Source organism: Oryctolagus cuniculus, chromosome 18 (assembly GCF_051225735.1).
Source record: "Oryctolagus cuniculus isolate XC-2025 breed Fujian yellow rabbit chromosome 18, ASM5122573v1, whole genome shotgun sequence".
Classification (NCBI taxonomy): Eukaryota; Metazoa; Chordata; class Mammalia; order Lagomorpha; family Leporidae; genus Oryctolagus; species Oryctolagus cuniculus.
Window position 1 is genome coordinate 11881011 of NC_142884.1, and position 25548 is coordinate 11906558.

The 25548-nt window shown below is 58.8% G+C and overlaps 1 protein-coding gene across 3 annotated transcripts; it reads left to right on the top strand.

Moving 5' to 3' along the window:
* The first annotated feature begins 15460 nt into the window (after positions 1-15460).
* On the top strand, positions 15461-20987 carry LOC100354648 (paraneoplastic antigen-like protein 8A). 3 transcript variants are annotated; one of them, XM_070062060.2, is made up of 3 exons: positions 15461-15587; positions 17719-18784; positions 19388-20987. In XM_070062060.2, exons 1-3 carry the CDS (start codon positions 15568-15570, stop codon positions 19511-19513), a joined length of 1212 nt encoding a protein of 403 aa, XP_069918161.2. In that variant the 5' UTR covers positions 15461-15567; the 3' UTR covers positions 19514-20987. The 3 variants fall into 3 exon arrangements, with proteins under 3 accessions (XP_069918161.2, XP_051693376.3, XP_017194313.4); XM_051837416.3 differs by having other exon boundaries at positions 15464-15587; positions 17719-18977; positions 19388-20979; XM_017338824.4 differs by lacking the exon at positions 15461-15587 and adding an exon at positions 17365-17619 and having other exon boundaries at positions 17719-18977; positions 19388-20979.
* Positions 20988-25548: the final 4561 nt, after the last annotated feature.

Consider the following 25548-nt stretch of genomic DNA (forward strand, 5'->3'; position numbering starts at 1 on the left):
GTTTCCTTAACTTTTTTTTTTTTTGGGGGGGGGAACTTTCCTTTCTTTTTGACCCTGTCTTTGCTAGTGGTATTTTGTGCTGGGGTGGGCATTTATTCTAGCAGTCAGAGGAGAGGACCTGGGTTCAAACCCCAGTGCTGGCTCCCAGCTTCCTGCGAATGCACACCCTGGGAGGCAGTGGGTGCTGGCCCAAGAGGCCGGGGCCCTGCCGGCCACCTGGGAGACCTGGACTGAGTTCCTGGCGCCAGGCAGTCGGGAAGTGACCCAGTGGGTGGGAGTCTCTCTCTCCCTCTGACTTTCAAAGATTAAACAACAACAAACCAAACCGATAGTCTGGCTTTGAGCCTGCGCCACGGCTCACTGGGCTAATCCTCCGCCTGGCAGCGCCGGCACACCGGGTTCTAGTCCCGGTCGGGGCGCCGGATTCTGTCCCGGTTGCTCCTCTTCCAGTCTAGCTCTGTGCTGTGGCCCGGGAGTGCAGTGGAGGATGGCACAAGTGCTTGGGCCCTGCACCCCATGGGAGACCAGGAAAAGCACCTGGCTCCTGGCTCCTGCCATCGGATCAGCGCGGTGCGCCGGCCGCAGCGCACCGGCCGCGGCGGCCATTGGAGGGTGAACCAGCGGCAAAGGAAGACCTTTCTCAAGACCTTTCTCTCTGTCTCTCTCTCTCACTGTCCACTCTGCCTGTCAAAAAATAAAAAATAAAAATAAAAAGATAGTCTGGTTTTGAGTTTCCTTGCTTATCACCACAGGCAGCACGGCCACAAGGACCAGGGAAGTCAGCCTAGGTCTTCCCGGCGAGTGGCAGGGCCTCCGTCACTTCGGCCATCACTGCTGCCTCCCAGCTGTGCCTCAGCAGGCCCCGAGCCAGAGCTGGAACCCAGCCCCTCTGATAACTGACGCGGAGCCCCAGAGGGCATCTTGAGAGCTAGGCCAGGGCCTGGCACTGTGGCGCAGTGAGTACCGTCTCTGCCTGTGGCGCCGGCATCCCACATGGGCACTGGTTCGAGTCCCAGCTGCTCCACTTCCGATCCAGCTCTCTGCTGTGGCCTGGGAAAGCAGTGGAAGATGGCCCAAGTGCTTGGGCCCCTGCACCCATGTGGGAGACCTGGAAGAAGCTCCTGGCTCCTGGCTTTGGATCAGTGCAGCTCTGGCCATTGCAGCCATTGGGGAGTGAACCAGCGGATGGAACACCTCTCTCTCTCTCTCTCTCTCTCTCTCTCTCTCTCTCTCTCTCTGCCTCTGCCTTTCAAATAAATAAATCTTTAAAAAAAAAAAAAAGATTGAGGCCAAACACCTGCCTCCAAATCTCCCAGTTTTAAAAGAGAGCGTTTACAGCATTGCTGGCTACAGGGAACCCGGCTGCCGCCTGTGGCTCTGCGTGGTGGCGCTGGCGGCGGAGAACGCCCGGGGAAGGCCTGGGCCACGGTTCCTGCAAGCCGACCTGGGAAGGTTCTGGGGCAGCCAGGATTCTCCGTGGATCCCTGGATCCCTGGATCCCCAGCCTCTGGGGACACCACGGCTCCCTGAAGGGATGCATTTATAGATCAGATAGACCAAGAACAGCCACGACTGACATTGAATGGAAGCATCAGGATCCGTGTTGTAATAAAAAACAAGGCTGCAGGGGCTGGCACTGTGGCGTGGAGGGGTAAGCCACTGCCTGCACTGCCACCGTCCCGTATCAGAGCACCGGTTCAAGTCCCCGCTGCTCCACTTCTGATCCAGCTCCCTGCTAATGCGCCTGGGAAAGCAGTGGAAGGTGGCCCCTGGGTGATGGTGCCTGGGCCCCTGCACCCACATGGGAGGCCCGGATGGAGTTCCTGGTTCCTGGCTCCAGCCTGGCCCAGCCCTAGCCATTGCAGTCTTTTGGGGAGTGAACCAGCAGACAGAAGAGCGCTCTCTCTCTTTCTCTCTTGTCACTCGGCCTTTCAAATAAATCAATAAACATGTTTTTAAAAAATCTAAAGTGGCCAAGAAGACAGTGGGTGAGCGGGGGCGTTGGGGTTGCAGGGAAGAGCCGGCCACTTGTCATGGTGGCGGGGGGGGGGTCCTTTCTCATGGAACCATCTCAACTGTTTTGAAGTGTGGAGCCCAGCGCCCTGAGTGCGCCCTCAGTACCCTGCAGCCAGCGTCACCATGGCGCTCCTGAGCCTCGTGGCTCCCAACGGCAGCCCCGGCGCAGGCCACGCATTTGGCCCGGCGGCTGAGACGCCTGCGTCCCACATCAGCGTGCCTGGGTGCGATACTGGGCTCCGGCTCCTGCTCCTGACTCTGGCTCCCTGCTGACACCGACCCTGGGAGGCCGCGGTGAGGGTTCAAGTCCTTGGGTTCCTGCCACCCCCGAGGGAGACCTGGATGAAGTTCCTCGCTTTTTTTTTTTTTTTAAAGATTTATTTATTTGAGAGAGCGATGGATCTTCTATCCCTTGGTTCACTCTGTATGGCCCCAAGAGCCATGTCTGGGAGCCAAGCTGAAGCCAGGAGTCTGGAACTCCATCCGGGTCTCCCATGTGGGTAGCACTCGAGTCATCTCCCACTGCTGGTGCAGTGCAGGGAGTCTGATTGGAAGTGGAGTAGCGGGGACTGGAGCCAGCACCAGATCTGGGATGGCAGCATAGCAAGCAGTGGCTCGACCCTTTGCACCATGACGCTGGCCCCTTCCTCTGGGCTTAAAGGAAACCCGAGGGTAGGAATTCCATGCAGCAGTCAGGAGGGTGCTTGGGACGCCCGAGTCCCGTAGCAGAGTGCTCGGCTTACGTGCCGGATCCTCTGCTTCCTGCTGACGGGCACCCTGGGAGGCAGCAGGTGCTGGCTCGAGTGCTTGGGTCCCTGCCAGCCACGTAGCAGACCCGGATGGAGCTCCCGGCTCCGCCTGGCCCAGCCCTGGCTGTTGCAGGCATCTGGGGAGTGAAGCATCCAATGGAAGACTGTCCCCTCTTTCCCTGCCTTCCCCACATTTTGCTGACCCTCACTGCACATCTCGTCTCCGTCACCTCTGTGTCCTCACCCCTCGCTGCTCTCCGCGGCGGGAGCGCCTTGGTGCCCAGCCTGGCTGTCGCGCAGAGCTCTGGGCAGCCTGCGACAACTGCCTGGCCACACTGTCGCGAAGGCGGAACGCTGGTCACCGTATGCGTTTTCCCCATCCTCCACCAGGGGGCGCCATGGACCCGTTTATCAGCATCTTTTCACTATCCAGACCGCCCCTTTGGCGCGGGTAGTAACGGGTTCTTTATGGAACGGGTCTGCAGCCCAGGTGAGGGCCAGCACCCGGGGCTCTCTCTGCTGGAGACCACTCTGCATCCCAGCCTGAGCGGTCCTTACAAACATTTATTTGAAAGTCAGAGAGAGACCTTCGATCCGCTAGCAGCTCCCCAGGTGTCACCTGCCCTCGTGGGCTAACGGGACTCCTCCCCGAGTGACGTCACGGTGACATCCGGCCGTGGTCTTCCCCGCTCCTGAGCACCTGGAGGGTCCCTGTGCTCCATCAGCTTTGTGCAGAGAACCCACAGGCCCTGGGATGTGCAGGGGGATGGTAGGCCGTGGCTCTCAGCTTTGGGAGCCCATGAATGACAGGCTGCGAAGCCGAGCCCAGGGAAGCCGGGAGGGCAAGGCTGATGCTGTCCTGTGGCTGCTCCTCTGCACCCTGGGCCTTCTATTGCTTTCCCAGGCCATAGCAGAGAACTGGATTGGAAGTGGAGCAGCCGGGACTCGAACCGGCAACCATATGGGATGCTGGCACTGCAGGCGGCAGCTCTACCCACTATGCCAGCTCCATAAAAAAATCTTAAACACAGATGAAAAGCACCCTAAACGACAGACTTCCTGAGCGCGTGAGCTGTGCCCCACGTTGTCAGGAATGACAAAACCCCGAGGTGGCTTCCCGTAGCCACCATCAGCCTCGTGCCTGCGGCCTGACTGGGAGGGGGAGGTCGTGTGGTTGAGGGGTTTTTCTTAGAGCAGTGTCCTGGTCCCAGGTGCCCATTTTCGTATCGCTGGGGTCCTGCCTGAGCTACTGATGCCACCAGGCTTGGAAGGGCAGAAAGGTGCAAATCCCAGGCCTGCTGCTGGCTCCCGCTTCCTGCCGAGGTGCACCCTGGGAGGCAGTGGTGATGGCTCGGTCATTCGGGACCCTGTCCTCTTCGTGAGAGGCCCGGATTGAGTTCCAGTCTCCTGGCTTTGGAGTGGCCCAGCCCCAGCCCTCACGGGCATTTGGAGAGTGAACCAGCGGATGGAAGATCTCTCCATGTCAACCTCACTCTCTCTCTTTGCTTTTTAAATGATTTTTTTAACTGTTAAAAGCAGCACTATTTATGTCCCAACATTAGTGAGTTGCAGAGGTAACCAGGAACTGAGAAAGGGAACCCCAAACAAGGCAGAACGGGACCGAGAGGGGGCCTCCGTCTCCCACTCGTGTCTCTGGTGTCTGATGCTTCCGGACCCAGGGCTGGGCAGAGGAGATCCAAGAGGCCGAGAAGCCCCCAGCACCGGAGACGCTGGTTGCTGTTTGAGTGCCATCTGCCTCTCCCAGCTCGGGCTGGAGCTCAGTCCTAGGTGGGCGCGGATGGTATTAGGAGGGCGGCAGCCTAACCCCACGGTGACGTTTAGGGGTGAGGCTGTAGGGACGCGGTTAGAGGAGGTCAGAGGGAGGGGTCCCCACGATCGGATTCTGTCTGCTTTATGAGGAAAGGGACGGGGGACAAGACAGGAACGCTGCATGAGAAGCAGTTCAGGCAGGCGGGCAGGCTGCTCGGACCCTGGGCCTGCAGGGCTGTGAGCTGGAGTAAACCCCTTTTCTTTAGAGTAGGCTGGCTTGAGTCATTCGTTATAGTCATGGAAAATGGGCTGAGGGAACATCTCACAGAGCAGGAGAAGCAACAGCAGGCTGGGAGGACCAGGCCTGGGGAAGCAGGGGTCCCAGAGTTAGTTAGTTATTATTTTTTAAGATTTATTTATTTATTTGAAAGTCAGAGTTACACAGAGAGAGGAGAGGCAGAGAGAGAGAGGGAGGTCTTCCATCTGATGGTTCACTCCCCCAGTTGGCCACAACAGCCAGAGCTGAGCCGATCCGAAGCCAGGAGCCAGGAGCTTCTTCCAGGTCTCCCATGTGGGTGCAGGGGCCCAAGCACTTGGGCCATCTTCTACTGCTTTCCCAGGCCACAGCAGAGAGCTGAATCAGAATTGGAGCAGCCAGGACTCGAACCAGCGCCCATACAGATGCCGGCACTGCAGGTGGCGGTTTCACCCGCTATACCACAGCGCTGGCCCCTATTATTTTGTTAGAGAGAGAGAAAGAGGGCACAGTCTGTCTCATCTCAGCCCCCTTCTGGGTCAGCCCACTGCCTCCCCCTCTGTTTGTGCCACCCGGATGCCCCCTCCTGGAATCACCAGCTGCCCCACCGGGAGATCGGGTCCTCCCTGCCTCCCTCCCAGACCCCCGGATCTGAGCCTCGGAAGCAGGAGGGGTGGGTGTGTCCCGCGGTCTTTTACGAAGCAGCAGGGACTCCTGTGTCCAGTGCTTGGTCCTTACCCAGAGGCCGCCCGTGGTCTCCCTACAGGTGGCCGCCCTGACCGGTGTCCTCCATGGAGTCCGCCAGGGCTCCAGAGCGGGAGCTTCTGCAGGGCCCCCCTGGGTTGCCAGGCCCCGTGCACGTCCAGGCCACCCAGTCTTCCCCACCCCCACTCCCCCCACTCCCTACGGCTTGCGGCCATGGTGCTGCCCACTCGGCGCTGGGCTCAGGACAGGAGGGAACCCAGCAGCGGCGGCTGCAATGCCCTGCACCCACACCTCCCTGCAAGGCCACCGGTGGGGCCCAGAGGTCAGGTTCAGGACACTGGCAGGGCTTGGGGCTCTGGATGAGGTGAGGCTGGCCCACTGGAGGCAGCAGCCTTCCCCTGGGAGGGCTGGGGTGGTGGTGGGGGAACACTCCCTGGAGCTGTCCAAGGTCCCTAGGGAGGTCTCTGTGCCTGCGGTCTGAGGACTCAGCCGGCCAGGCTCTGCGGCCGGCACCAGTGGGAAGGGCTCCTTCTAGGAGCAGCTGTGCCCACCCCTCCCCCGGAGCGGCTGGGGACCCCTTCAATGAGGAATTCTCCCTCTTGTTCTCGTCCAATGTGAACACCCTCTGCCCCTTAACCCTGACGGGGTCGTCCCCGCACCTGTCAGTATCAGCCACCAGGGGCGGGGCCTGGCCCCTGGATGCTCCCGCCCCTCCCTCCTCCATTGGCTACCACTGTTGCCAAGGCAACCACTTTCCGTGTCGCCGAGGCGCTGAGCACTCGTTTCTGGGGCCCACTGACAATGAGTGCATCTTGTTTGTTTCCTGGGAAGGTCCACGGCCCACGGGGACGGGCCTGTCTCCAGACGGGAGGAGGCGGGAAATGAGGTCTTATTCTGGCGGGGGTGGGCAGGCTCCAGGTCTGTGATGAGATTAATTCTCAGGGCCAGGGGTGGAGCAGGTGAGAGGGAGGCTGAGAAGGGGGTGGGGGCAGGCCCGGGGCAGGGGTACAACTAGCACACCCACCTTCTGCTCCCCGCCCGGCTGGGGTCTCCGTGGCAGTGGGGAGGGGGCGGGCCGCCCTATGGGGAGGAGGCTGCAGGCCTGCAAGCTAGTGTGAAATAAACATGTAGGAGGCCACTGGTGTGGACCCTGGCAGAGCGAACCAATGGACTTGGTGAACCTGGAGCGAGGGTGGCTGAGCCCTCAGGGCAGCCGAGCACCACGAGGGGCTCCTGGAGGCAGAGAACCACTGAAGCCGCACCCAGCGAGGGCGTCTCCCCACCCCACATCCGTTTTCCAGAAACCCGGCTGGGTGGCGATGCTGGCCTCGCTCCACTCCCCATGTTTAACTGACAGATGAGCTCTTCTGAATTTAACAAGGCCAAGGGTTTTCCTTGTGCCGCTGTCACTCACTCCTCGACCTTCCTATCCCAGGACACCCCCGCCGTGCACCCCCAGTCTGCTCCATGGCTGCGCCCTGGGGCACCCCATGAGTGCGTCCCCGCTGCAGTCTGGGAACACATTGGCAGTGAACTGTCTGTCACCCTGTTTTCTCTCTGGGCGAAACACCAGCGACACAGTTCGGCAGCCTGCCCCGTGGCTGAGCCGCTGTGGACGAGAGCCCAGGTCAGTCCTGGGAGCCCCAAGGTTGTAACACGGCAGCCCCTGGAAGACCCTTTCCTGACCTGGCACCCCCTGCCCAGCTTGTGGAGCCCGAGGTGCTGCCTGGCAGGACTCCTCGAGGCCCCCTCGCTGTGTCCCTGGGGACCTGGGAAGTGCTTTGTGTGTGTGAGGTCAATGAACAGGGCGTGGCTGGTCCCAGGGCCCCTCTTCATTCATAAAGTCGGTTGGGATCCAGAGCCGACTGCTATTGGATGAGCTGGGTGATGTGCTTGCCTCCGCTCCAATCACAGTGACTGGCAAGGGCGTGAGTGCTCTGATTGGCCAGGCTTGGGACAGGAGCATGGGGTCGGGAGCCACCGGTGAGGGCGTGGTCACAGGGTGGGAAAGCTGGAGACCGCGCCCCGAAGGGGGCTTGGAGGACTTTCTCCAGGACCCTAAGGACCCCTGGCAGCTTGGGGCCTGGAGCCGCACCCTCGGCCGCGGGTGTTGGTTGGAGCTGCGAATCCTTGGTTGGGGAGGAAGGACACTTCACTCATTCAGGAGCTCCCTTGTTCAGCCCCCGTAGACGTCACTCATTCATTCATTCACTGCCGGCGCAGGCTGAGCGCTGGGAGGGAACGACCCGGGTGTCAGTGAAAGTGGCCATGCGGATCAAGGAGGCCTGCCTAGAGGAGGCGGCGGTGGGGGAGTGGAGGGCGGGGGGTCTGGGGCACGGGGCGGGCGTGGGGGAGCCTGCGGGGGGCCGTGGGGTCCCTGCGGTCGCGCTGGGCGCTGGTGACGCTGGGAGAGCCGAGCGGCCCCGTCAGTCCTCGGAGCCGCGGGGCTGAGGTAGGCCGTGGGGCCGGGCGCAGGCCCTGGGCGCGGGAGGGCTGAGCGTGGCGGTCACCGGCCTTAATTCTCCAGACCGCAGCTCCCTTCGGTGAGCTCCAGGGGCTGAGGCCGCGGCCGGGGCAGAGCGCCCTCTGGTGGCCACAGGGGGCTGGACGCTTCAATTTTGTGGGTGGTCTCCCTCCACTCCCCCTCCCTTCTCTGCCCCCCTTCTCTGCCAGCACCTCCTCGTGGAGACCTAGCCGTGACCATGACTGAGGCACGGGGGTCACCGTGGGGAGGGGGGGAAGGTATGGAAGGGAGAAGGCTTTCTCCCCAGGGCACTGGGAGTGACAGAAAGATTTAGATAGGGGCGAGGCAGGGTCAGGTCTGGGGTGCTCTGTGGAGGGAGGGGGGACTGGAGTGGAGGTTGCCTGGGGTGGGCTGGGGTGGGCAGGGGCAGATGTGGGGGGAGCAGGAGAGAGGCGCCAGGGCCAGGCCCAGAGTCCCACCCCAGGCCTGGGTTGAGGGAGGGGTCCCCGCCTGTCCTGTGGAGTCTTGGATGCCCCCCACCTGCTGCACCCGCACTCCAGGCTGGGGGCAGTGGGGTGGGAGGGGCGACGGCCAGGGAGCTCCTGAGAGAAGGAGGGGCCTGGGCACCAGGTGCGGGCAGTGATCTCACCGGCCCCTCCCCCACCTTCCGGGTCACAGCCACAGGGGGGGCTGCAAGTGACCAGGCGCTGGTGGACGATGGTCTTTGGGGCACTTGCTGAGGGCGGGGGGGGGGGAATCTGCTATAAGCACAAAGGAGCAAGGCGCAGCCACTTCCATTTTTAAAAAATGTTTATTTTATTTGAAAGGCAGAGTTACAGGGAAAAGGAGAGAGAGAGAGAGATGTCTTCCATCCACTGGTTCACTCCCCAAATGGCTGCAATGCCAGAGCTGGGCTGATCCAAAGCCAGGAGCCAGGAGCTTCTTCCTGGCTTCCCACATGGGTGCAGGGGCCCAAGGACTTGGGCCATCACCTGCTGCTTTCCCAGACACATCAGCAGGGAGAGGGATTGGACATGGAGCAGCCGGGATTCAAACAGGCGCCCATAAGGGATGCCAGCGCTGCAGGTCGGGGCTTTAACCCACTGCACCACAGCGCCGGCCTCCTCTTCCATCTTGATGCTGAGACCACTTGGACCCGGGCAGATAAGTGCCCAAGCCCGCGGTCGCGGGGGGCACAGGGATGCCCCTTGAACACGGTCGGGCCGCCTGGAGTGACATCTGGCTCTCGGTGAGTTCCAGCGTTTTTCAGGGGTGATCAGCGAGCGGGGTGCCTCCAGCCCCTACGTCTTCTTTCTCACTCAGCCCTTTAAGAGTAGCCGTGGGGCCCAGAGCCGCGGCACACCCCAGTTCCAACCTGCAGGGTTGCTATGCAGGCCGGGATGGGGGAGGGGAGACTGGCCCTCCGCACAGGTGCAGGCTCGAACCAGTGGGATCCGATTCCAGGGAGCCCTCGGACTCTGCCGCGGTGCGGGCCAGAGCGCTGGGATGGGTGTGTAGATGGGGGTGCCGTGCCGAGATGGGGTGCTGCAGTGTCTAGAGTACCCACCAGGGGGCGCTCCGGGACCACCAAGCAAATCGCGTGCGCCACGGCCGCTTCCTTGGGTGTCCTGGGCGCCTGTCATTCAGTTTGCTTGTTCACTCCCCATAAGCCCCCAGAAGGCTGGGGCCACACCTCCAACCTGCCCCATTCTCACCCTGGCTCCTTGGCAGGGCCCAGGAGCCCAATGAGACAAGCACACGACTTTTATTCAATTCGCCGCAAATCCCAGCCTCCGAGCCTGCTGCCCGGGGCAGGGGCGGGGGACTTTGCACCTGCAGCTGCCGTCTCAGGCCCAGAACTTCTGGAGATCACAAGCCCTCCATCTCTTTGACAGGCTCTGCAGGCAGCCAATAGCTCAGTAGCTTTCTTTTACTCGTCCGCCTATGAAAAAGGGGAATGAATTCGTCCGGGCTGCAAACACACCGCGGGGAGTCATCCACTGGCAGCCGCGTGGGCACAGCTGGCGAGCTCTGTGTTAGGGAAAGAAACACAGGCCCCGCGTGGGCCCGTTCTATGGGCGGACAGTTGATCTAGAGGGAAAAAGAAGAAGGGGGGCTCCCGGAAGCCGGGGGGGGGGAGGTATAGAGGGGAGGGGCTTGCACAGCAGGAACCCAGCAGCGCCAGGCAGAGGCGTGAGTCCCGGGGTGAAAGGCAGGAAACCAACTCCCTGCAAATTCTATGCAGAAAACACAGTATCTTAGATAGTTAGGATTTAGTCCTAAAGGCTCCAGACGCAAAGTAACACTAAACGTTTAAGGAGGAAGAAATGCCGGCTCCCGGATGTTACCGTGAGACGCGCATGGAACGTTTTATCTTGGCTGCATGAAAGAAATCGGTCTAAGGGCTCCTTGGCCTCGGCACGGGCGGCTGAGCCACACCCACGCACGGGCCCCTGGGGAGTGGGCGGCCTCCTGCCCGCACAGACCTCCTTCCCACCGCCCTCGCATCCCTCTGCCCCCCGGGGGCGCCCGCCCGTTCGGATGTGCAGGGCCCTTGGGTGCTGTCTGAGTGTTTGCTCCCTGTGACACCTCCTGGGCCACCAGAGAACCCGGGCTCCCCCCACCTCACAGCCCTCCCGCTGCCCACTGGGTGCTGTCCGGGTTGACCAGTTGTGCCTCGTCAAGTCGGCAGTGGTTTTATCGAATGTAGAAAACGGCGGTCCATTTTGGTTTTGAGGAGTAGAAGCCACTCCCTCCTTTTAAAAAGCATGCACGGAACAGCTCACTCCCCTGTGTTTCTTTGGCAAAAGGCTTCAAGCCCAGGGCAGGCTTGGCCACAGGCCCAGGCTGTGTCCCGCCCCCTTCCAGGACAGGCGCAGCCGGCATCCATCTCCAAGAAAGAGGAGGGGACTTAACCCTGACTGTGTGCTGTTTACGAGTCTGGCTTCAGGTTTTCAGCTGGGGAACATTCTAGAAAATAGTGAAACCGTTGAGTTTCCTGCTGTAACCCAGGTGTTGTTTTTTTTTTTTTATCATGGAACATTCTAGAAGATAGTGAAACCACTGATTTCACTACTGTAACCCGAGTTTTTTAGCCATGGAACATTCTAGAAGACAGTGAAACCACTTATTTCGCTGTTATAAACTTGAATGTGAGGGTTTTTTTTTTCTAAAACAAATCATCTTTTAAAATTGTGGAACATGTAATATGCATACAGAACAGTGCCCCAAACGCAAAGGCACAGTCTCACAAGTAGTTCTCCAAGCCAGCGCCACGTGAAGACGCCCGGGGGCTCCCCCAGGGTCGGGCCCACCCCAAGCCCCTGCTGCCCCACCCCAGGTCCACCCCCCCCCCCCCCCCCGAAGATCTGTTTCACTCCGAACCCCGCGGCCCTTAGTTTAAGCTTTATATGGATACAGTGTTACTGCATGGGTTATTTTGCTGTGTGGCTTTTTCAGGAAAAATAAGTGAAGGGAAAAGAATGCGGGGCCTCTCGGTTTCCTGGCCACGGTGCCTCACTTGGAATGTTCTCCCCGTGTGCAGAGGGAGGCAGCTGCTGGACTTTTTTTTTTTTTTTTTTTTTTTTTGGTCGAGAGCAGAATTGGAGCTTGCAGCTGTGGCTGTCACCGGAGCCCCGGCGGCTCTTCTCCCGCCACCAGATCCCTGGGTTTTATTTCCAGAAAGGGAGACAGAAGGCACTCAGCGTGCATGGCCTGGCGTAGAGCTGGCCCGGGGGGGTGGGGGTGGCATTTTGAAGCCTTGAGCTTTATTTTAGATTTCTGTTCTGTATAATGAAAAAATGCACGAACCAGACCCTACGTCTTTTTTAAAAATGTATTTGAAAGGCAAAGACAGAGACAGAGAGAGCTCCTATCCAGTGGTTCACTCCGCAAATGCCCGCAACAGCCAGAGAGCTGGGTCGGGCGGAAGCCAGGAACTTGGGTCTAGCATGTGGGCAGCAGGCACCAGGTACTTGAGCCGCCGCCTGCTGCTTCCCAGGGCGAGCGGGAGCAGGGGGCTGGGCTGGAGAGCAGAGCCAGGCTCTGCGGGCATCTCTAGCAGTGGCTTGGCCCACTCTGCCCAACACCTGTCCCCGGTCCTGCATCTTTTAATTGCATTGCAATTACAACAAGTTGAGAAGTCACACCGGGACCCCAGCCACCTGGAAGCCTATAGGCGCCGCCCACCACGCCTTCCCGCTCTGCCTTGATAAAGCAACTCACAGGGAGACGCAGGGCAGTGGCTGTCAGCCCTGTGTGGACACAGTCCGTGGTGAGAAATCTACTTTACTGTGACCTAGGACCCAGCCACCACACACGCACACACTCGGAAAGTAGAAAATAAAGTTTTGTAAGCCCAGGGCAGCGGGCTCACGGCTCACTGCCCTGTGATGCCAGCATCCCACGGTGGAGCACTGGTTGGGGTCCCGGCTGCTCGGCCTCCCATCCAGCTCCCTGCTAATGCGCCTGGGAAAACAGCAGCAGATGGCCCAAGTGCTCAGGCCCCTGCACCCATTGGGAGACCAGAGTGGAGTTCCAGACTCCTGGCTTCAGCCTGGCCCAACCCTGGCCCTTGTGGCCACTTGGGGAGTGAACCAGCAGATGAACGTGTTCTGTCTCTCCTCTGCTTTCCCAGGTTCATTAGCAGGGAGCTGGATCGGAAGTGGAGCAGCCAGGGTGCGAATCAGGACTCCATGGGGTGCCGGTGTTGCAGGTGGTGGTGTCACCCACCCCGCCACAGTGCCGGGACCCATTTCTCCACGTAGAGGGTAACAGCGACGTTGACTGACAGGTGCTGAGGGGGTTCTATAACCCAGAGGCCCCCGATTCCTGTGTGTTGCCTCCAGAATCCTCCCAACACCCCATTAAGCAGACAGAGAAACTGAGGCTCGTAAAGGAGGGGTGGTGTGCTCCTGACCATCACGACGGGATCCCCAGGCACAGGACGAGGGCGTGGTGATGATTTTGGGGTGAGGTCACCGTAACTCCTCCAAAGACACTAACGCAAGGTGGGAGAAGGCTCAGAGGGATGGCCCAGACAGCTTGCTTCAGGCTCAGGTTCACGGGCAGAGTCAGAGCTGGGAGCCTGTGGGGAGCAACTGGGAGCAACTCGGACTAGACTAAGTTACTGGAATTAAGACTTATTCTATGCATCTGCTCTCCCACAATATGGCGCTGGGAGAGGAGGAAACAGCTTCTACACAGCTGCCTCCAGTTCAACCAATAAACAGCAGGACCTGCTCCTGATTGGAGGAGAGCAGCGTACTCAGCGTGTGGGTAGCAGAGTTGGGATTGGTGGAAGAGGACTATAAAGGAGGAGAGAGACAACATGCACAGGGAACATCTATTTGAAGGAACACCCGTGCAGCCCCCGAGAGAGCCGGCCGGCGGTGTGCTGCTCCCCCGCGGAAGTGGGGAAAGTGGCAGGGGGAACTGCCCTTCCATGGAGGTGGAAGGGACGGTAGCCAACCCGGGAAGAACCAGCAGCAAACCCGGGGAGGGCCGAGCAGACAAAAGAACAGCGCAGGGTCTTGTGTCGTTCCTCCACGAAGAGGGGGAGCGACAGGAGCCCTCCAGCCATCCCCTGCCGCCTCCCAGCGTGTGCGTGAGTGGGGAGCTGGATGGGGACTCTGCTGTGGGACACAAGCAGCTCCACTGCTACCCAAATGCCTGTCCCAGTTTCACCTTTTAAAGTTGCAGGGGAGTGGGCTGACACCGTGGCATAGATTAAGCCTCTGCCTGTAGCGCCAGCATCCCATATGGGCCCCAGGTTCGAGTCCCGGCTGCTCCACTTCAGATCCAGATCTCTGCCATGGCCTGGGGAAGGAGTAGTAGATGGCCCAAGTGCTTGCAGCCCAGCACCCGTGTGGGTGACCTGGAGGAAGCTCCTGGCTCCTGGCTTCGGATCTGCCCAGCTCCGGCCATTTGGGAAGTGAACCAGGGATGGAAGACCTCTTTGTCTGTAACTCTGCCTCTCCAATACATACAATCTTTTTAAAAAGGTTATAGAGAAGGATACACATTGTGAGAACAACTAGGATTAAAGCAATAAAATCCTATGGAGATGGGTTTTATTCTGTCCATAAAATCATGTTAGCGGGGCTGGCTCCATGGCACAGTAGGTTAATCCTCCGCCTGTGGCCCCGGCACCCCATTTGGGCACTGGTTCTAGTCCCAGCTGCCCCTCTTCCAGTCCAGCTCTCTGCTGTGGCCCAGGAAGGCAGTGGAGGATGGCCCAAGTGCTTGGGCTCCTGCACCCGTGTGGGAGACCAGGAGGAAGTGCCTGGCTCCCGGCTTCGGATCGGCTCAGCTCTGGCCATTGTGGCCATTTGGGGAGTGAACCAGTGGATGGAAGACCCCTCTCTCTGTCTCTCTCACCTCTCAAATAAATAAATTAAATCTTTATTTAAAAAATCATGTTCGTAAAAAAAAGGGGGAATGATGCCAAAGACAGATATGACAGTTTTTTTTTAATTCTTATTCATATAAAGAGAGCAGATTGCATGTATTTTCTAGATACAGTTCTAGAGAGGAGACATTTTTCTTCTCTCCTTTGTAAAGTTTTTATTTATGGAAACTGTGAAATGTCTACATCTATAGAGACTAAATAACATCGTGAGCTTCCTGCTGTAATAACCATTAACTCTTGGCCAACCGATTATCTCCCTCTCTCTTTTTTTCTGGGGTATTTTAATAGAAATTAAAAATAAAAAAAGGTATGGGGCCGGTGCTGTGGCACAGCGGGTTAAAGCCCTGGCCTGCAGTGCCAGCATCCCATATGGGCGCCTGTTCAAGACCTGGCTGCTCCACTTCCAATCCAGCTCTCTGCTGTGGCCTGTGGGATCAGTAGAAGATGGCCAAGTCCTTGGGCCCCTGCACCCACGTGGGAGACCCAGAGGAAGCTCCTGGCTCCTGGCTTCGGATAGGCACAGCTCCAGCTGTTGCAGCTAATTGGGGAGTGAACCATCGGATGGAAGATCTCTCTCTCTCTCTCTCTCTCCCTGCGTCTCCTCTGAGTAGCTCTTTCAAACAAATAAATAAATCTTTAATAAAAATAAAAATAAAAAGGTATGGCTACCTGGAAATAATCCGTGTGTTTAGCAATGATGCTGTGAGATAAGGTGTGAGTGGACAGATGTTGAGGTGGGCGCCTGCGCGTTGTGGGGGCGGGGGTGGACGTGGGATTGGGGGGTGGGAGAGGTGGGAGGGGCGGCGTCAGCCGGAGTTGCACAACGCCCGCGGGGCCGTGGCCACGCGGGGCCCAGGATGCCTGCCCCGGGCCCCCTGAATCTTCACGCCGTGTGGATCCCCACGTAAAACACCCAGCCCGGAAAAACAGAAGCCCACAGGCAAAACCGGGGCCGCGCGGTGCAGGGAGGGAGGCGGGACCTGCAGCTTCGGGGACGCGTTGCCGGGGAAACCGCAGACCAGGGCGTTGCCACGGGAACCACGGGACCACGCGTTGTCGTGGAAACCACACGGACTCCTGTTACAGGTGCTAGCCACTATTTTTAAATGGGCCGGCAATCTGTGTGGCTCCTGACTGGGGGAGTTGGCAGGCAGCTGACCCCCCTAACACACACACACCAGGGACCTTCCGGAAACTCATGGACAAACGAGTTAAAGGGTAATGTGACTTTTCTGTGAGTTTCTTGAAATGTATATGTACATTTATATATATAGTTCCTTTTTATATATAAACAAATTTAAAAAAAATTCTCTTAAAATATCTTAAAGATTTTGGAATACATGACATAGATATATACACACAGCATTGTTTTTTAAAGATTCCTTTTTTTTTTTAAAAAAATAATGCCCTTTTTATTTTAATGTTGTCTGTTATAATCACTTTTCTTTATTTAATACTTTTTTTTAAAAGATTTTTATTTGTTTATTTGAAAGACAGACTTACGGGTGGGGGGCTCTTCCTTCCTCTGGTTCACTCCCCAAATGGCTGAAATGGCTGGAGCTGGACCAACCCAAAGTCAGGAGCCAGGAGCTCCTTCCGGGTCTCCCAAATGGGTTCAGGGTTCAAGCACCTGGCCCGTCCTCTGCTGCTGTCCTGGGCATACCAGCAGGCAGCTGGATTGGAAGTGGAGCAGCCGGGACTTGAACCAGCACCCGTATAGGATACTGGCCCTGCAGGTGGAGGCTTAACCCAGTACACCACAGTGCCAGCCCCTAGTTTAAAGATTCTCTGGACTCGGGGCTGGCGCTGTGGCGTAGCAGGTACAGCCACTGCCTGCAGTGCCAGCATCCCATATGGATGCCGGTTCGAGTCCCGGCTGCTCCACTTCCGATCCAGCTCTCTGCTATGGCCTCAGAAAGCAGTGGAAGATGGCCCAAGTCCTTGGGCCCCTGCACCCGCGTGGGAGACCCAGAAGAAGCTCCTGGCTCCTGGCTTCGGATTGGTGCTGCTTTGGCCTTTGCGGCCAGTTGGGGAGTGAACCAGTGGATAGAAGACCTCTCTGTATCTCCTTATCTTTCTGTGTAACTCTGTCTTTCAAATAAATAAAATAAATCTTTAAAAAAAAAAAAAGATTCTCTGGACTCAATTTTTATTTATAGCTTTCAAGTGATTCATTTTCTTTTTTCCCATATGACCAGAAAACAAAATGCTTAGAAACCAATCCATCCCATGGGCTGGTGCTGTGGCTCCCTTGGTTAATCCTCCGCCTGTGGCGCCAGCATCCCATGTGGGCGCCGGATTCTGTCCCAGTTGCTCCTCTTCCAGGCCAGCTCTCTGCTGTGGCCTGGGAGTGCAGTGGAGGATGGCCCAAGTGCTTGGGCCCTGCACCCGTATGGGAGACCAGGAGAAGCACCTGGCTCCTGCCATCGGATTGGTGCAGTGCGCCGGCCATGGCAGCCATTTGGGGGGTGAACCAATGGAAAAAGGAAGACCTTTCTTTCTGTCTCTCTCTCACTGTCTAACTCTGCCTGTCCAAAAAAAAAGGGGGGGGTGAATTTTCTGGAAATTTCTGGAAGTTTCTAGAACCCAGAAGTGGCAGCTGGAGCAGGCTGCCCAACAGAAGCTATGGGTTTTGGGGAGAAACCCAGGGGATTCAAGCCTCCTTTCCCTGCTGCCCTCTAATGTCCGGCATCTCGGGGTGGGGGGGTGTCTCGTTGGCTGAATTCAACATAAGGAATGAAAGAGCTGGACTAGAACCCAGCACAGGCACCCGGAACCCCACCCCTGCTCCCAAGGTCCACATGGGCAGAAAGAGAGGGTCTGGTGGGACAACTTGAGCATGTCCAGTCCCTCTGCTGGGTGAAGGCCTGGACAGGTGCACCTCCACCTGCCGCCCAGAGCCCCTATCAGCCCTAGCAACCCAGCGCCAGTTGCCATGACGACCGCTGGAGCTGCGCCGCGGAGGACGGGGAGCCGCGGCGCGGGAGCAAGTGCGCAGGCGCGCGCTGCGGGGCGCCGGGTTCGGCTCCGCACGGCGGCCGGGATCGAGGCTGGGAGTCGCGTGATCCGCCCGGGTTGGAGCCGGGGGCGGCCGGCAGCTGCCTGTCGTCTTGCAGCGCCGAGGTGGCCGGGGCCAGCCCTGGGGAGGGGCTGCATCCCAGCGGCCTGTCCTTGGCCCGGCTGGACGGTCGGAGGCGGGGCTGCCGGTGCCAGGCCCCGGGGGCGGGACGGAGGGCAGCTTCCTGGACACGTGTGAGCATTCGGGCCCCGGGCTGGGAAGGAGGGTCTTGGGAAATCACGAGGGGTCCTCTCCCCGCGCATCTGACCTCACCGTCTGGTGACCTTGCAGGGTTGATATTTGGGGTCCGCCGCCAGCAGCCCACATCCGTCCACCCGCCTCTTGGGCTCTTGGGGCCATGGCCATGAACCTTCTGGAAGACTGGTGTCGGGGGATGGAAGTGGACATCCACAGGTCCCTGTTGGTCACGGGCATCCCGGAGGACTGTGGCCAAGCGGAAATCGAGGAGACCTTGAACGCGGTCCTCGCCCCCCTGGGCCCCTACCGCGTGCTCAACAAGATGTTTTTGAGGGAGGAGAACGCCAAGGCCGCCCTCCTCGAGGTCGGCGAGGGCTTGAACCTGAGCACCCTCCCCCGGGAGTTCCCAGGCCGGGGCGGTCCCTGGAGGGTGGTCTGTAGAGACCCCACCCAGGATGCCGAGTTTCTGAAGAATCTGCATGAATTCCTGGAGGCCGAGGGGCGTACCTGGGAGGATGTGGTCCACCTGCTGCAGCTCAACCAGCAGCCGCAGCCCCAGAACCAGGGTCGGCCCTCGGACAGCTGGGCGGAGGCTTTGGGCGTGCTGCTGGGGGCAGTCGTGCAGGTCATCTTCTGCATGGACGCCCAGACCCGCAGCCGGGACGAAGCCAGAGCTCAGGAGTTGGCCGAGGCGGCGGCGGCCTGGGCCGGCACAGCAGGGAAGAAGGTGAAGAAGGAGCCCGGATTTGCTGCCGAGGTGGGCTCTGCCCTGAAGGTGGAGGATGCCGGCGGCGCCTGGCCAGAGCTGGAAGACCAGGGGGACCCCCCGAAGCCCCTGGTCCGCAGGACAGGAGCCGCGTCTCGCTCCAGGAGAAACAAGCAGAAGAACCCCAAGCAGGAGCCAGCACCCTGGAAACAACCCAGAGGCATCCACGGATCCAGCCAGGCGGCCCTGGAGGCGGAGGCCAGGGCTGGAGAGGCGGAAGGCATGGAGGTCTCCAAGTCGGGCAGGAGCCCCCCGAAGCCCCCCGTGAAGCAGGAGGAGTCAGCCAGGAAGCAGGTGCCCGGCGACCCAGCCGTGGACTCCGGGAGCCCCGCAGCCGCCTGTGAGTCAGACCAAGACGGGAGTCAGGAGACACCCCCCAGAAAGAAGAAGAAGGTGCGCCTGGGCCCCGGCTCTTACGTCCTGGTGGGTTCCGAAGACGCCCAGAAGAAGCCGGCGACTCCCAAGAAAGGAACCATCCCCAGGAGGGAGGCACCGGTCCCCAGGGGCCCGCAGCCCGCAGAGCCGCCTGCCTCCACGTCCAGGGCTCCCACGGCCAGGCCGGGAGGCGCTCCCCATGCCTCTGCTGGTGAGCGTGACACAGGAGTGATTCCCATGTGTCAGGAGTGGTGGGAGGAGAGTGGCTGGGGACAGAGGCACCCAGCGTGCAGTGGATCAAGTGGGTGATGGGGTGGGGAGCCTTAGCGCATGGAGGAGACTGATGGCACAGGTGAGGTTTGGGGACGGGAGCCCAAACTGCTCTTAGGAACTCCTGAGGGCCAGCACTGGGGACCCCTGCGGTGGGGGAGGGGTAGGAGGGGATACAGCACCCCCACCCCCTTCTCGTTGGTGAGGGTCGCCATGGTCACTCGGCCTCTCCGAGTGCCCGGAGTTTGGGAGTTCAGGGATGCTTCCTTCTGACACCTGTCGCCTCCTGACACCTGTCGCCTCCTGACACCTGTCCCCGCCTCCACCCTCGCTGGTCTTGTTTATCCGCAGATACCAGTAAGCTTTGATCTGGGAGCGCCTGGCGGAGGAGTTGAAGGTGGGCCTGGGAAGAAGCCCCAGGCCGGAGCAGCGACTTCTCTTGTGGGCTCAGGCCAGACTTGGGATGCTTGGGGATGAGTTTGTGGGTGTCTGGCCCCCGGAGGTAAATGGCCCACGAGCCCTGGGTGGGAGGGATGGGGGCGGGCGACTCCCTCTGCCTCTCTCTCCCCCAGGCCTGCTCTTTCCCCTCCGTGTCTCATCTTCAGAAGCGGGAGAGTGGCTAAGTGGCTTGGGAAAGTTCTCGAACGTTCACTCCCCTCTGTGCACCGGCAGGGTGCGTGCGGTGCTCACCGGCGCCCAGCCTTTCCCCTGACTCCCTGCTTGCTCACCGGCCTTGGCAGAGTGGGGCGGCCTCTTTTCCGCTCCGGTCTGTGCTGTGACCGGTGAGTGGGCAGGGCTGAAGACCCCTCCTCCTGTACAGGGTGGGGGGAAGGAAATCCTGGAAAAAACTGGCTGACATCTCCCTTCTGATCTGAGACATGCTAAGTAAGACTGGACTGCCGTGTCATATGCATGTGTACACGTGTGTGTGAGTGTGCATATGTGTGTGCATGTGCCCGGGACCAGTGGTTGCCACACTCTGCCCTGAGTCCAAGGCATCCATCCAGAGCCATGTGGGGCAGCCTCTCTCTCGTGTGTTTTCGAGTGTGGAAAGTGACCACATGACCCTAACCAGCCCCCTCTGTGCACACCGGCAGGTGTTAGCTTGTTTGTGTGCAGGGCTCGAGTTCGGTGTTTCTGCACCAGTGGGCGGAGTCCAGTCCCATGCACCTGCTGAAGGCCCGAAGGTCTCCCCTGCTGATCCCCATGCCCCCTCCCCGTTCTGCCACAACTCCCCAGCTATGTACTGGCCGTGCTTGTGCCCCCGTGGCTCTGTCCGAGTTGCCCCCTTTGAAGAACGTGAGCTGTTGGGGGTTCAGCTTTAAGGCCTGTTTCTCAGCGGGAGCCTCACTGCAGGTGCAGGGAAAAGGCGTGGCAGCCGCTCATCGCGAGCAGCAGGGTTTTCCGTGTGCGTGTGCACAACAGCACGCGGGAGCGAGCCGGACTCCCGAGGGGCCCAGGTCCAAGATCAAGTCCGTTAGGGCTGCGCTGTGTGGACGCCTGGCACCATGCGTGTACGTGTAAATAAAGCTCGGCTGATGAAGTTCCTGTTCAGTGTGCTCTCCGTGCGCAGTTTGAGGGAAGGTGCCTGGACCCCAGCCATCGCGCTTGCCCTGGACCTGAGCAGCAGCCATCTTTCTCCCCGGCTGCGGCTCCTGCCAGCGTGCCGAGGTCTCCGCAGAGGGGAGGGTTTCCAGATGGGGAGGACCCCCGAGGGTTACTTTTTCCTTTTTGATTTAAAAGCCAGGGATTGGTCTCCCATCTGTGGTCTACTATACTGTGGCACACTAGGCTAAGCCTCAGCCTGTGGCACCGGCATCCCATACCGGTGCCAGTTCAAGTCCCGGCTGCTCCACTTCCCATCCAGCTCTCTGCTGTGGCCTGGGAAAGCAGTAGAACATGGCCCTATGTGGGAGACCCGGAGGAAGTTCCTGGCTCCTGACTTTGGATCAGCTCAGCTCTGGCCATTATGGCCATTTGGTGGTTGGAAGACCTCTCTCTCTCTCTCTCTCTCTCTCTCTGTAACTCTATATTTCAAATAAATAAAAATAAATCTTTTTTTTTTTTTAAGTAGATGCAGATACAAGAGGATGAATGTCTGGGGCCGGTGTTGTGACATCATCTCCTGCAGCACCAGCAGCTCATATTGGTGAGACCCGGCTGCTCCACTTCCCACCCAGCTCCCTGCTAATGCACCTGGGAGCAGCACAAGACGGCCCAAGAACCTGGGCCCCTGTGCCCCTGTGCCCACATGGGGGACCTGAATGAAGCTCCTGGCTGCTGACTCTACCCTGGCCCAGCCCCAGCCATTGGGGTCATTTGCAGAATGAACCAGGGGATGGAAGGGCTCTCTCTCTCTCTCTCCCCACCCGCACCCCCTCACTCTGCCTCTCAAATAAATAAAATGCATCTTTAAAAAAAAAGGGCCTGTCACATCTGGACGTAATGTACACGTGAAACTCTTCGCTCTGAGAACAAGGAGAACATTCAGGAGAATCAGCGTGGGCAGATCAGCTTTCCTAATCAATAACGAAGTGGGACATGAGCCTCAATATCACTCTAAGTATTCAAAGGCGTATTTATTTGAAAGAGTTACACAGAGAAAGAAAGAGACACAGAGAGAGGTCTTCCATCCACTGGTTCACTCCCCAGATGGCCACAACAGCCAGGACTGGACCAGGCTGAAGCCAGGAGCCAGGAGCTTCTTCTGGGTCTCCCACATGGGTGCAGGGGCCCAGGTCCTTGGGCCATCTTCCACTGCTTTCCCAGGCCACAGCAGAGAGCTGGATTGGAAGTGGAGCAACCGGGACTCAAACAGGCACCCATACGGGGTGCCAGTGTCTCAGGCAGTGGCTTTACCCGCCACGCCACAGCGCTGGCCCCTGGCTCTGTAATTTAATGCCGAATAAGTGGGTCAGCCAAATGCGGAGAGGATAAGCGATCTAGAATTAGAGTTTGCGCATCTGATGATGTGGGCTCTGACAGCGATGCTATTTCTTTTAGATTGGTAGGACAGAAAAGGGATTTTCTAAACACAGCCAGTGCGTCGAAAGCTGGCGAGGCCCTTGGGGGAAAGAGGGTGATGTTGGGTTTGCTGCCTCCTGCTTTGTTCCCAGGATACTCTGCAGATGGGTGGGAGATGTCAGTGTGAAAGATGAGATCAAGAGATGGATGGGAGATGTCAGTGTGAAAGATGAGATCAAGAAGCACTCAGGAAGCAGGAGGCATTTCTTCCTTTTTCTTTTTCTTTTTATTTATTTGACAGGTAGAGTTATAGACAGAGAGAGACAGACAGAAAGGTCTTCCTTCCGTTGGTTCACCCCCCACAATGGCTGCTACAGCCGGAGCTGCACCGATCCGAAGCCAGGAGCCAGGTGCTTCTCCTGGTCTCCCATGGGGTGCAGGGCCCAAGCACTTGGGCCATCCTCCACTGCACTCCCTGGCCACAGCAGAGAGCTGGCCTGGAAGAGGGGCAACCGGGACTAGAACCCGGCACCCATATGAGATGCCGGTGCTGCAGGCGGAGGATTAACCAAGTGAGCCATGGTGCCGGCCGGCATTTCTTTCTTAGAAAGACTCCACGCCCAGAAGTCCTCCAGGAAACGATTAATCGGCCTAACTATGCAAACATTTAAATCATCATAAAACAAATCCACAAAGTCAAAAGACAACTAACTGGTGAACACATTTTTTTTTTTTTTTTGACAGAGTTAGTGAGAGAGAGACAGAGAGAAGGTGAACACATTTTTTAAAAGATTTATTTTAGGGGCCAGCACTGTGGCACAGTGGGTAAAGCTGCTGCCTGCAGTGCTGGCGTCCCATATGGGCGCTATTTCAAGTCCCGGCTGCTCCACTTCCGATCCAGCTCTCTTCTGTGGCCTGGGAAAGCAGTAGAAGATGGCCCAGGTCCTTGGGTCCCTGCACCCATGTGGGAGACCTGGAAGAAGCTCCTGGCTCCTGGCTTTGGATCAGCACAGCTCCGGCTGTTGCAGGCAGTTGGGGAGTGAACCAGCGGATGGAAGACCTCTCTCTTTCTTTTTCTCTCTCTCTGCCTCTCTCTGTGTAACTCTGCCTTTCAAGTAAATAAATAAATAAATATATATTAAGGAGAGAGAGAGAGAGAGATCAATCTTCCATGTGCTGGTTCACTCCCCAAATGGCTGCAACAGCTAGAACCAAGCCAGGAGCCTGACGCTCTACCCTGGTTTATGGGGGTGCAGGGAACCAAGCACGTGAGCCATCCCCTGCTGCTTTCCCAGGAGCACTAGCAGGGAGATGGATGGGAAGTGGAGCAGCCGGGACTTGAACTGGTGGCGGTATGAGATGCCAGGTGGCAGTTTAACCCGTTCTGCGGCAACACCAGCCTGTCTCTCCTCTCTCTCTTTCTCTTTTAAGATTTATTTATTTATTTGAAAGACACAGTTACAGAGAGAGATCTTCCTGGGTTTACAGAGCTCATATATATCAAGGAAAAGACAAATGTAGAACAGTGCAACTAAGGATCTCAACAGGGAATTCACAGAAGAAAAAGTGAACAAAATCTGATCATAGGTTTGCTAATTTAATCGAGCAAAAAATATAATAGCATACAATGTGCCAAACACATTTCTGAGTATTTTTCTGATAGCTACTTATTTTATCCTTAAATAAAACGGGGAGGCAGTGCAGGCTCCGAGACGTCAGCGACCCCTGACGACCCCTCCGCCAGGCTGGGTCCCTGGGCTGCAAAGGCCTCGCTTGCACCCCGAACCCCGCGAAGCCCCTGCCCACCTGATCGGATCATTCGCGACTGTTTCTCAGGGCTCCCCGCGTCCTCCCGGGGCCGTGTGGCTCCGGCCACGGGGCTCACAACGCGCACATCAAATGCGCCCAGGGACACCAGGGGTGCGCACCCTAGCAGCTTTGCAAGACGGAGGGGAGGCGTCACGGACCACTGCTAGAGGATTTCTGGGGCGCCCCGGAGGGGGAGATACCGTGCGGCCGCTGAGGAAGCAGCTCTAAGAGCACTTGCAGGCCTTCGGCTTGAACCGTTTTACTGGAAGGTAAGCGCCGCCTAAACGGTAGCTGGAGGCATCGTCCCAAACCAACACAGGTGCGCCGCTGGCGCCCCAGGGCCACGCCCAACGCTCCGCCCACCCAGGCCCGGCCCCTCCCAACGCTCCGCCCACCCAGGCACGGCCCCTCCCAACGCCCCGCCCACCTAGGCCCGGCCCCTCCCAACGCTCCGCCCACACCGGCCCGGCCCATCAGGGGCCACAGCGAAGCTCCTCCCAAGCCACGCCTTTCGACACCAAACCACCCCGCACAGCGGACGCGCCACGACCCCCCTAAGCTGACTGCTTTACAAATGGCGAGGCACTGCCTACCGGATCTGAGGGAGGCGGCAAAGCACAAGACGCCAATCTGGGGTCCTGACGGGAAACTGACCGAGGGCGGTCGGGCCGCCTCGCCCAGCCCGCAGCCGGCTGTGCGGCTTCCTCCGGGGGCCGCGCCCTCTTCACCCGCAGGCCGGCGGTCACCGGAGCCCTGGGTCACTGGAGCCCGGCCCCGGGGCCGAGTGATCCCGAGTCCCAGCGGTGGGGATCCCCCGCCAGCAAGCCCCTGCCCCGTCACTGCCGTCTAGCGTGTCCCTGCGCCCCGCCTTGGCGGCTTCCTCCACGCCACTCCCTGACACCCCAAGTGCCCGCGAATGCGCCAGGCGTCACGCACCTGCCGCTTCTCAGCTCCTGGTCACTGCGTCCCGGGGTGCAGCCGAGGAGCCCAGACTGGGACCACGGCGGGTGGAGGGGGCCCTCTCCCGCACATTCAGGGCTCTTTGTGTCGAGGGGCTGACCTGTTTCCACGTGACTGCCGCAGAAGTGGGCAGAGGTGGCCGGGGGTGGGGGCGAGGGGAGCCTACAGCGGGGGGCGGCGTTTGCTGCGATTTCTCGGGCGCATGGGCAGGGAGCGGGGTGAGAAGCAGAGTGGCTGGAACTCGAAGCAAGGCCGCGGGTGGCCCACGCGGTGGCCTGCAGCACAGCGCGTTAAATACTCAGCTCTACAGGGTGTGTGTGTGTGTGTGTGTGTGTGTGTGTGTGTGTGTGCGGTGGTTAATTCGAGGCTGGCGCTGTGGGTTAAGCCACCGCTTGCCATGCTGCGTGTCTCCCGTAACAGAGCGCCGGCTTGAGTCCCAGATGCACCACTTCTGATCCAGCTGCCTGCTTGTTGAGTGTGTCCGGAAAAGCAGAGAGGGTGGCCCAAGTGCTTGGGCCCCTGCACCCATGTGGGAGACCCGGAAGAAGCTCCTGGCTCCCAGCTTCAGCCTGGCCCAGCCCTTGACCATTGTGGCCAATTGGGGAGTGACCCAGCGGATGGAAGACCTCTCTATCTATCTATGTGTGTGTCTATCTGTCTATCTCTCTCTCTCTGTATCTATCTATCCATCCATAGTCCTATATATCTCCAGCTCTTCCAAGTAAATTAATAAAAAAAAAAAAAAAAAAAAAAAGAGCCACGAAGCCTGCCGCCTGCGT

Bases quoted from the DNA above. Each gene is read 5' to 3' on its own strand.
- LOC100354648 (XM_051837416.3), top strand. From the start codon at position 15,568: ATGGACAAACGAGTTAAAGG. The intron at 15,588-17,718 runs GTAATGTGACTT...GTGACCTTGCAG, and splicing joins ATGGACAAACGAGTTAAAGG to GGTTGATATTTGGGGTCCGC.